Genomic DNA, 12,146 nt, shown 5'->3' with positions numbered 1-12,146 from the left:
TCTGGTATACAAGGGTTTGGTGACATGCCGCCTTACCATCTTGTGAGGGGGCCAGGTTTATCCCCTCAACAATGATTACTAACATACGACCTACTTTCTGATTAGGCTCCTCCACTGAAATGGTTGGCATAATAAAATAGTAATAGAATACAAACAAATTTGTAAAAGAATGGCGACCTGGATGGTAAGGAAAAAGATATATTGATTTTCAACATCAAAAATAAGGAATGAATATCATTAAAACCATTGGTTTTAACAATAAACTCTTCTATGTTCATAGCAGTTCCACATCATGTTACAAAATTATGGACATGTATATTTGTGACCAGTAAATCTAAATTTGACAATGATGAATAAAATCATGACACAAAATTTAAATTTTGTGTATATGCACTTCATTGTGCTTCATGCTCATTAAAATAGCAGATATCATAAAAACAGCTGTTTCACTTGATCATGTTCTACCAAGCATAAGAATTTGGCCCTAGGTCTTCATTGGATTTGTGTTGTTCATTCATTAGTTTTAAGGACCATTAACTTTTGGTCTCATTATCTTCAGGTTATGTTATTGTCTCCTTGTCTTCTACTTCTTTTCTTTTCTTTTCTTCGTTTTTTTATCTTTTTGTGTTTTCTGATTCTAAAATTTGTTAAACTTAAGTGCTGGAAATGAGTTTAATTTTTCCCAAGAACTCAATGGAAACTAAAATAATATTCATATACATATATTGATAACACTAAAAAGTATAAAAATCTCCATCTTACGGCTATGAACTTTTTCTCGTCTTTTTCTTTCTGTTTCAATATAATTCTTAGAAGCTGCATCCAAACGCTTAAACCAGGTTTCTCTAAAAAGGTTGAAAATGGAGAAAAAAACAAAAAAATATTAACAAAATGCTTTCATAGACAAATATAAATAATTACCAATATTTCCCAGAAGAAAAAACTTTGAAGATTTCATTAAGGGGAAGTAATCAAACCATATCACAGGGAATCATACTATTTGTAATGAATCTCTATATTTGTGATTAAATATAGTAAAAATATTTTATGTCTACCTTGTAAATAAACACATACTAAACCAACAGAAAAATATAAATATTTCATACAAAGAAAGAAAAGGGAAAATAACTATAAGAAAGATCATAGTTTTTCAAATAGTTTTTGCTATAATAAAGAAATTATAATGGACCAACCCAGATCAGCAATAGCAAAAAACCAGCTAAAAACCGAAACACTTTCACATCTGATGTTGCTAAAAATAGATGCTGTTACCTCTCATTGTTACTAGATGTCTTGAAGTTGTACACCCTGTCTATATGGGACACTTGGAATTGACAGGAATCGCTATCATCATCACCACCGATTCTTTTTACCATTATCTCGTTCAAAAATATCGGCTAGAATGTAAAAATTTCATATAATCAGAGATAGATATAAAGGGCAATGACAGAGGTTTTATTTCATTTCTTTTTCGGACATTTGACAAGTCAAAATTAGTTTTTGACTTTTGAAATACATCAGCTTTCAACGTTTGTCAATACAACTCTAAAATAGCTTCTTTTTTTAGAAGGAATCATTGATTTGCTTATCATTTTGAAACATTGAAGCAAGAATCCTTAAATAATTTGATATACTCACAGTTTTGTACATTTTATATTGCGACTTTGCCTTTGGATCAAAGACAAACTTAGATGTACTACTGCTAAGAGGACTGATAAGTAACAGGAAATCATTGCATAAAACTCCTACTAATTCTTTGTTACTCTTCATCTACAAAATGAATATAATATGAAAAGAAATCCTAAACTGTTGGAACCAAAACTCCCAAAATCAATCCCAACCTTCCTTTCTGGTCATAAACCTTGTGTCAAAATTTCCTAGATTTCTATTTACTTAAACTAAAGTTATAGTGCGAAAACCAAGGAAATGCTTATTTGGGCCCTTTTTGGCCCCTAATTCCTAAAATGTTGGGACCAAAACTCCCAAAATCAATCCCAACCTTCCTTTTGTGGTCATAAACCTTGTGTTAAAGTTTCATAGATTTCTATTCACTTTTACTAAAGTTAGAGTGCGAAAACTAAAAGTATTCGGACGATGACGACGACAACGACGCCGACAACGACGCCAACGTGATACCAATATACGACCAAAAAATTTCAACTTTTGCGGTCGTATAATAAAAATATAAATGTTATAATCTTACTTTCATATCAAGAATTTAAGATTTTAAAAACTAAAAATTTACATATAATTACATACATTGCATTTTGTTATCAGTAAAAAGAAACAACAAGCTTAACTACCAAGAATTACTTCCGTATTAAAACCATTGTACAAGAAATCATCCAACAATCAAAAAATTTATTCAATTTATACAAACCTTATAAAGTGTTCCTGAGTGTAATATCTTTCTAGGCCCAAGGCAGTTTGTTACAGAATTAAATGTTATTTTCTGAAAAAGACAGAATTTTTAAATGCAAAATTGAAAATATTGACTAAAACCATAAAATAATCATAAGAAATTGCTCCCATAGTTTACATAAAGAAAATAAAGATGATAACCACAATTCCAATTTGAAAATCACACCTTGATTCTATTACAAAGACCAGTTGTCTTGATTGATAGTTAGTTACTTAATGTTCAGTGGCAAATATTTCATGCATGTTCAAGAAGAACAAGTTTCTGATCTTGATAAATGAATTAACAGTTTACCAAGTCAGAATATGGCAGTTGCTATCTTTGAGTTCGTTTTTGTGTGTGTTACATTGTAGTTTAGTTTTTTGTTGCACTTAAGTGTTCTGTTGTTTTGTTGTTTTCCTCTTATACGTGATGTGTATCCCTCAGTTTTAATTTGTAACCCAGATTTGTTTTCTCTCAATCGATTTATGACTTTTGAACAGCTGTATACTTATGTTGCCTTTATTTACCTCTACAAGTCCATCACAGTTTATATGCCCCTGCATCCATTCTAACTTGTCTGAGTTTTCCCTCTCCCTTACACCCTCATTGACTTGACTACATAGTTCTTCTGCTTTCGTCAGAGCCTCCTTCAAGTTCTGATGGTCAGGATGACCTTCTGGTGTATATTGTAAAATCTGTAAAGTAAAAATACAATATAAAATTGATTATGTTGAATTAATGATGCTGAAATGTTCAATGTCATGATGAAACAATACATTAAATATCAAATCAATATATTCAACCATGAATACAAAAAAGTATGGAATACTGATTTGCAGAACAGACAGACAGACAGACAGAAGGGGAAAGAAACCAGAACATTCAAACTAAAAAAAAACAATATTGTTTAGTAATCTGTAAAAGGTTAAAACATGAGAGGGTAGGAGGGTCCTGACTTCTGATACCAAAATCACGGGCTTAAAAACATAAAATTCAGAGTTCCTGACATTTAAAGAAATTTAAATCCTGACAACCTGAAATTTGAACTAGAGGCTCTCAAGAGCCTGTATCGCTCACCTGATTCTACTTGGGTTTTTGAAATCATATGAAAAAATATAAAATTTGGCTAAAAGTGACAACACAACCTCATTGATAAGGAAAGGAACATGTTTAATTTCATTCAAAAGTCCCCCACTGGCGGCCATCTTGGATGGCGGTTCGGCTACAAAGTAACAACACTTGGTCAGCACCTCATAAGGAACATTCATGCAATGTTTAGTTTTATTCCATTCAGTGGTTCTCTAAAAGAAGTCATTTGTATGCATTTCCCATAGGGTCCTATGTTAAACTAAGTCCCCTGCTGGCGGCCATCTTGGATGATGGATCTGCTACAAAGTAACAACACTTGGTCAGCACCTCATAAGGAACATTCATGCAATGTTTAGTTTTATTCCATTCAGTGGTTCTCTAAAAGAAGTCATTTGTATGCATTTCCAATAGGGTCCTATGTTAAACTAAGTCATTGCTGGCGGCCATCTTGGATAATGGATCAGCTACAAAGTAACAACACTTGGTCAGCACCACTTTAGGAACATTCATGCCATGTTTGATTTCATTCCATTCAGTGGTTCTCTAAAAGAAGTCATTTGTATGCATTTCCCATAGGGTCCTATGTTAAACTAAGTCCCATGCTGGCGGCCATCTTGGATGATGGATGGGCTACAAAGAAACAACACATGGTCAGCACGGCATAAGGAAAATTCATGCAATGTTTGGTTTCATTCCATTCAGTTGTTCTCTAAAAGAAGTCATTTGTATGCATTTCCCATAGGGTCCTATGTTAAACTAAGTCCCCCGCTGGCGTCCATCTTGGATAATGGAACGGCTACAAAGTAACAACACTTGGTCAGCACCACATTAGGAACATTCATGCCATGTTTGATTTCATTCCATTCAGTGGTTCTCTAAAAGAAGTCATTTGTATGCATTTCCCATAGGGTCCTATGTTAAACTAAGTCCCCCGCTGGCGGCCATCTTGGATGATGGATTGGCTACAAAGTAACAACACTTGGTCAGCACTCCATAAGGAACATTCATGCTATGTTTGGTTTCATTCCATTTAGTGGTTCTCTAGAAGAAGTCATTTGTATGCATTTCCCATAGGGTCCTATGTTAAACTAAGTCCCCCGCTGGCGGCCATCTTGGATGATGGTACGGCTACAAAGTAACAACACTTGGTCAGCACTCCATAAGGAACATTCATGCTATGTTTGGTTTCATTCCATTTAGTGGTTCTCTAGAAGAAGTCATTTGTATGCATTTCCCATAGGGTCCTATGTTAAACTAAGTTCCCGGCTGGCGGCCATCTTGGATGATGGATCGGCAACAAAGTAACAACACTTGGTCAGCACCTCATAAGGAACATTCATGCCATGTTTGGTTTCATTCCATTCAGTGGTTCTCTAGAGGAAGTCATTTGTATGCATTTCCCATAGGGTCCTATGTTAAACTAAGTCCCCCGCTGGCGGCCATCTTGGATGATGGATTGGCAACAAAGTAACAACACATGGTCAGCACCTCATAAGGAACATTCATGCCATGTTTGGTTTCATTCAATTCAGTGGTTCTCTAAAAGAAGTCATTTGTATGCATTTCCCATAGGGTCCTATGTTAAACTAAGTCCCCTGCTGGCGGCCATCTTGGATGATGGATCGGCTACAAAGTAACAACACTTGGTCAGCACCCCATAAGGAACATTCATGCTATGTTTGGTTTTATTCCATTCAGTGGTTCTCTAAAAGAAGTCATTTGTATGCATCTCCCATAGGGTCCTATGTTAAACTAAGTCCCCGGCTAGCAGCCATCTTGGATGATGGATCGGCAACAAAGTAACAACACTTGGTCAGTACCTCATAAGGAACATTCATGCCATGTTTGGTTTCATTCCATTCAGTGGTTCTCTAAAAGAAGTCATTTGTATGCATTTCCCATAGGGTCCTATGTTAAACTAAGTCCCCCGCTGGCGGCCATCTTGGATGATGGATCGGCTACAAAGTAACAACACTTGGTCAGCACCTCATAAGGAACATTCATGCCATGTTTGGTTCCATTCCATTCAGTGGTTCTCTAGAAGAAGTTCAAAATGTAAATTGTTAACGACGACGACGACGGACGACGACGACGACGGACGACGGACGCCAAGTGGTGAGAAAAGCTCACTTGGCCCTTCGGGCCAGGTGAGCTAAAAAAGAATTCCCGAATCCCGAAAGCATCAATCCCAAAATCCCGACTTAAAAACACACAATTCCGGAGTCCGATAAAGGTACTATCTTCCCTCCAAGATAACACAGCAATAATGTAAAATACATTGTTTAACAACAACCATTGGAACTACAGCCTCTTGGCTTCATACAGGTTTATAGAGAATGCAGCTGTGTTAAACATGTGTATAACACACCAAAATCATCATAATTATATTTTATTAACGTAAGGCTTGTACCATAGCTGGTAATAATGTAAACTTAGAAGGGAAAATTCAACCAGTAACCATTGGTAAAGTTCTGTCACTATTTAAATGATACATTTTGACTGTAAATTTGAGTTTTAAAATTATGAACTATTTTCAATTAATGTTTCAATAACATTAATGGTAATAATTTTACTGCATCAGATGTGTATTACATTATTCATATCTCTTCAGTGATGCTCAAGGTCAAACAAAGGTTTTTACTGATCTGTTGAGAGATTGATGATCTTACTATATATATATATATGCCAATGTCATTGCGGAAATATGCACAGTATATTATACCAGTGCTCTCACAGTTATGCAATAGATATAAAGTTGCATTTGATAAGTGATTTAAGAAGTTGGTCTCTGAATCATGAAAAATTGATCAAATTTACTAATCTGATTTCTTGCTTGATTATGCAGTGGCAAATATTTGATGCATATCAAGGGTGATAAACTTATTAATGGGAAATTGTCACAAGCTCTAACATTCAGTATCATTATCTTCACATTTTGTCAGCAAAATTCTTTTATGGAAATTGATAGTATGGATTTTCTCCCTGTATTGAAGACCCATTGGTAGCCTTCAGCTGTTTTCTGCTTTTTGGTTGGGTCTCTTTGACACATTCCCCATTTTCATTCTCAATTTTATTCAAATTGAATACTTTCTGAAGGTCCTTTACACACCTAAATAAATCATGCCACATCTTAGTTTAATGACATTAAGCATAGAGCATAGGCTGGCTTACAAATTTATAAGAAATCAGGAGAATATTATAACTGTGAGCATGTTCACACATCACTTGGACAATTCAAGGTTAGAGCAAACATAATAAGGCCGTTAGTTTTCTCATTTGAATTGTTTTACATTGTCTTATTGGGGCCTTTTATAGCTCACTATGCAGTATGGGCTTTACTCATTGTTGAAGGCCGTACGGTGACCTATAGTTGTCTCATTGGCAATCATACCACATCTTCTTTTTTATATAAGCATATAAAATCAGCACTCCTCTGTAAGTGTTACATTATTGACTTAATGGCTTTATTGTACCTACCTTTTGTATCATAAGTGGATATTTAGTAATTCTCTGCATTGGTTTCAGTAAGAAACTGCTCAATGGCATGGATTTAGTTTGAGGATTCTGTGTGCATTTCTGAAATAAATTTTCATATTTAGAAAGTGTAAACAAAAACTTTAATCAATAAATTATTAATAAATGTTTTCCTATTAAAATGAAATTTTGCTTTTTTTACACAGTTACCACTGAAGTGAATTGAAAGACTTAAAGCAAAGTGAGACCACACACAAGAAGATATAGTTCCTTGTATGTTCTTAATTAAGTTCAATTAAAGTCAATGTACAAACACCTTACAAATTTAGGAATTCACACATTGAAAAATATTCAACTCATAAATGATGTGTTGCAATCATTCGAGAATCATTGTGCTGTTCTGTCTTTCATTGTTTGTTTTTAAACTATTGTGAGAATGAGACAAAATTAGAGCATAATCATAAAAATATTCTGAAAACCTTTTGAAGAATAAAAACAGAAAGAAACTTAGGAAAATAATCATGTTCTACAAACCTTTTGGACCTCTCTGAACTCCTGACTAGTCTCTGTTTTATGCTGAATTAACGCTGCTGCTCTAAGTTGACAACTACAGAAACGGATATAAGGGGTCAAATGTGGTAGCTGCAACAACAACAAAAAATGTCTTTATTGAAGGGATTTTAGGGGACAATTGAATGAGGCAATTTTGATACATTCTACAAAAATATGTACAACTTATTATTTCTGTAAATTCAGAAATTAGTGCGATGTTTTTATTATTGTGAAAAAAATGCGACAGAGATGTAACCGCAATCATTTAAACTCGCATTTTGAAATTTTTTTATAAGTATTAAACAGGATTTTTCTCAAAATCGTATTTTAGTCTAAAATGACAAAATCGCAAAATTAAATGCACGCAATAATTTCTGAATTTACAGTAGTCTTATTTCTGATTAAAAATGGAGGATTAGTGTTTTGAGCAAGGTAATTCATTAATTTGAAAGTGGATTTTCACCTGCAACCTGCCATAAGATATTCAATGATGCACAAAATCCTTTCCTGTATTTTAATTATGGCCATATGATAAGTAATACATACAAAACTATTGAATCATAAAATGGCAAAATTAAGAAGTGTCTTTGGAGGCCAAGTGGTTTATTGCTAGTTTACCAACACTTAGATTATGATTCCAGACTGTAAATGGTTGTACAACTCCTATTTACGATGGTTAGCTTTCTTCCTAATGCTAAATTTTAAGATCACAATGGTATTGTCAAGGGTGCCGAAAGAACCAATCAATAATTTATTTAAAATTAAGAATTCTTTTCTTTTTAAGTACTTAAATTTGCTATTTATACAACCGACTTGGATTACAACAATGTCCCTGCTTATAGTTATGTACATTCTTATATTTCTGTGTGTCTTTTTTTTTATCATAGTCTAAATAATAAAACTTTTGTATGCATGTGGGTACCATAACTCATGAGCATAAAAAAAATCATAAAACTTACATTTTCACATAATATGTCTCCAATCATAGTTATTACTTGGCCTTTTCCAATCATTTTCTTCCGTACTCGTAATGATCTACAAAATCAAATCATAACTTAAACAACACACTTGATGTTGTTAAGAGATAATTAAATGTATGTTCACAGCCAAAACTGTAGTGTAATTGTTAATTGTAAAATATATAAAAGAACAAAGAATATGCCCAATGTTGGTGGTGGTGGTGGGGCAAAATTGGAGCTTTGGAAAAAACCTGAACCATGCTGTTAGTAGCTGCACTGATGGATTTGTATTTTGTGTTTTATTTAAACAACATATGATCTTTACATATATGCAAAAAAAAAAAAGGGGGTGGGTGAGCTGGGAAGGGTCTGTGAGCATGTACCATTAGATCTAGTTTAACCCCATATATCCTGTTTCAAAGCAAGTTAAGTAGGCCAAGCATTTTTCAAATAAGTTGTATGGAGAATTTCCAATATTACTTTATCCTTTTATTAAAATAATTTCTTATAGATTATTTCTTATATTGTTATCAGAATCAAACTGCTATCCATAAATATGAAATAATTTACCTGGAGAGTTTTGTGTTACATAAAATAAGTTCAGTCCAATTAACAAATACAGATTCTAATTCTTCATCTGTCATCACCCCAGCTTCACGCATTGGGTTATAAAATGCCTACAAAATAAATATATACCTATAAATACATGTATATGTAGTATCTTATGTGCGTGTCAAAAAATACATATGAAGTTAGGTTTTTTAGGGGTAATATATATTTGTGCTATAAAGATCTAGAGATTCCTTAAAACCTGAATCTGTCAGAAGGTAAATATGTGCAGGTTTGATATTGTGTAAGTTTATTTTTGACTTATGAGTATGAATGACCTATTGGTATTTGTACCTCTCCTTTGTAAGTATTTCTTTATACAGTTTTTCAATGCATACAAGCAAATCCAGGTCATTGCCTGATTTTATTGCAACAATCAAATAAAACTACAAGTGAAAATTCAAAATCATCTTTAGTTCATAATAAACTGTTATCACAGAGATATGTCTCGCTTTTTTTTAATTTAGATAATGCAAATGTTGAAATAAAAATAGCAACACTTTAACATGTAGGTTTTGCAAATATTCTAAGGCAATAAACCATGACTGAAGGTACATGGCTAAACAATCTCAATGGAAATGAGATGTGCCAATACTGATACAACTGCATATGAAAATACTATTGACTTATCATCAGAAGTTCCCTTTGAACAAACCTAAGCACAAACTAATACATGTAAACTTGTGAACAAAATCTCATAATCAATAAACCATGACTGAGGGGGAAGAGTCAAATAATCTCAATGGTAATGAGATGTGCCAATGCTAATACAACTGCATACCAAATATCATTGATCTACCACTAGTGGTTCACCATAAACCAACCTAATCACAAACTTATACATGAAAACTAAGCAAAAGTTTCAAAGATAATAGACAATAAATGAGGGTAGGGACTAATAATATCCATGGTAATGTGATGTGACCATCCTAATACAACTGCATACCAAATATCTTTGACTTACCACTAGTGGTTCGCCATTTACTTGACCTACGGTAATCACAAACTAATACAGTGAAACCTGGGTAAACCGAACCCTGATAAAACCGAATTTCAGTTTAAACTGAACAATTTTCAAAGTCCCACAAAATTTCCCTATCAATTAACGTTAATCTAACCTGAAAAAACTGAACCCTGTCAACACCGAATTCCGAACGCTTTTTGAAGGCTCGTTAGTAAATTTGTATCTAAAAATTACCTGTCAAAATCGATCAATACCAATCAAAACAATAAAATATAATTAATTATTTGCATGATTTAATTAAACAAACACAGGATGACAGAGTATCCCCGAAGGTATTTGAGGTTTAATGAACTTGTGAGTTGTTATTACAAACTAATTAGCATGTCTGTGTCCATGTATAAAGTGATTTTTTTGTAAAGAAACGTTAAACTGGTCAGTGAATTAACGGATGAGAAAATAATTATAAAAAGCAAAATCGCTCCACGTCGGACATCTCCCAACGACGAGCGTGATTGACGGAGTGGCGTTTGATTTATAAACAAAAATGTAGCAAAACGTCTATCTTTTATCTTCTTTTATTTTTACATTTACATCTAAATTAACACAAAAATAAACTGTCGGCTGTTGTGTCACCTATTATTCCTGCCAAAATTATTTTGGTGTCGACTTCCGTCTACCTCTACAATCCGAACACCTGTGAAAACCGAACAAAACGCAAAGTCCCGTGGGTGTTCGGTTTGGACAGGTTTCACTGTACATTGTTGATGCCAACCCTGGAAACAGCATACTTATGTCTCGATTTTTGAGACAAGCGAGACAAAAATCACCATTGAACAGCAAAAACTCCACCAAACAGTCAACTGACTTTAATAGGATGTTCATGTTGTGTATGTGTGTGTGAGGGAGGGAAGGACATTCAATTTTTCTACCCTCTTAATCATATTCACAGTCTGTCAATCACATTAAAGATTACCTCCAAAACAATCTCCATATCGTTCATGTATGTTTCTTCTGTTTTGAACAACTCATGGATATGATTTTGTCGTTTACTTTCCTCTGGTGAAGTTGTAGCTAGTACTGTTGGATCACTCGACCCTGAAAGGCATAAAATATAATCCATGAATAATAAAGTAAAGGATAAAACTTTGAAAGTAAACAGTAACTTACACTTGACTTTTCACCTTTGACATTTATACCTTAGTAACTAACCTTGCTTTTTGCAATTCAAAATCCTTTATTCTTTGAACTGTCAGCATTTGAATATCCAGTTATGGTTGGAGTGTGGCAATGATCTTTCTTTCTTTGATAGTCAAGTTAAAAACATACCATATATACATTGTAACTTCATCTTGTATGCTAGTAACAAATGATGGTGCCCAGTATTCATATTTTTGCAATTTTACATTACAAAGTGAAAGCAGATTAATCTTTCAATGTAAACTTAGACAAATGTATCCTTTCAAGAGCAGTAAAATAATAGATTACTTATACATGTTACATCTAATTTCATTTCAGTAAATTGTGACACAAGCAGGCTACAATAAACTTAAGAGAATATCATTTATTTTATTCTATATTCATGGTTGACCCTCTCTTTTGAAAAGAATGAAAATAATAATGTCATAAATATTATTCTATTCTGGAGACAGCACATTTTTGATTGTTTACAACATTAAAGGCAGGAAATAAATCAAAAGGAACAAACTCTACTATTAAAGTCCACCATTCTGTTTCTTATATTTCTGTTGCCAATTAAAGAACTCAACAGGAAAATAGTAGACTTTTCCCTTTGGTAAAGAATGCTTCAGAGTTCAAACGCATCTTTTCTGGTTTTCATGTATTTCATGTCCCGTCTTAATCACCATTTTAAGTTGATTTTCTCTGGAATCTTGTTTTTTATTTGTTTATTTTGTTTATTTTTTTTATTGTATATTTTTACTATCTTCAAATCAAATATTTTATTGTTGTATAAACTTTACAGTTTGTTAACCAACATATATTAACACAATAAACATATATACATACTGTAGTTGATAATATCCTCCACCTTTGGTCTCAGGTGGATAATTGTCTTATTTGCAATGATACCACATTAGCG

At 33.4% G+C, this 12,146-nt stretch overlaps 1 protein-coding gene across 2 annotated transcripts in view; it reads right to left on the bottom strand.

The window, feature by feature from the left end:
* LOC143049800 (intersectin-1-like) overlaps positions 1-12,146 on the bottom strand; it is a 73,114-nt gene that overhangs the window by 8,463 nt on the left and 52,505 nt on the right. The window contains exons 33-43 of one of the 2 annotated variants that reach the window (XM_076223539.1): positions 11,022-11,143; positions 9,046-9,152; positions 8,476-8,551; positions 7,499-7,606; positions 6,968-7,066; positions 2,929-3,096; positions 2,381-2,452; positions 1,639-1,770; positions 1,273-1,397; positions 763-845; positions 37-114 (exon numbers count right to left, since the gene is read on the bottom strand). In XM_076223539.1, the coding sequence (XP_076079654.1) occupies positions 37-114; positions 763-845; positions 1,273-1,397; positions 1,639-1,770; positions 2,381-2,452; positions 2,929-3,096; positions 6,968-7,066; positions 7,499-7,606; positions 8,476-8,551; positions 9,046-9,152; positions 11,022-11,143 (1,170 nt within the window). The remainder of the gene's footprint in view (positions 1-36; positions 115-762; positions 846-1,272; positions 1,398-1,638; positions 1,771-2,380; positions 2,453-2,928; positions 3,097-6,967; positions 7,067-7,498; positions 7,607-8,475; positions 8,552-9,045; positions 9,153-11,021; positions 11,144-12,146) is intronic. The other variant, XM_076223538.1, reaches the window with a different exon arrangement.

This window comes from Mytilus galloprovincialis, chromosome 10, assembly GCF_965363235.1.
Source record: "Mytilus galloprovincialis chromosome 10, xbMytGall1.hap1.1, whole genome shotgun sequence".
Lineage (NCBI taxonomy): Eukaryota > Metazoa > Mollusca > Bivalvia > Mytilida > Mytilidae > Mytilus > Mytilus galloprovincialis.
Note: the sequence above shows the minus strand (reverse complement) of the source record. Positions and strands in the feature narration are given on the sequence as shown.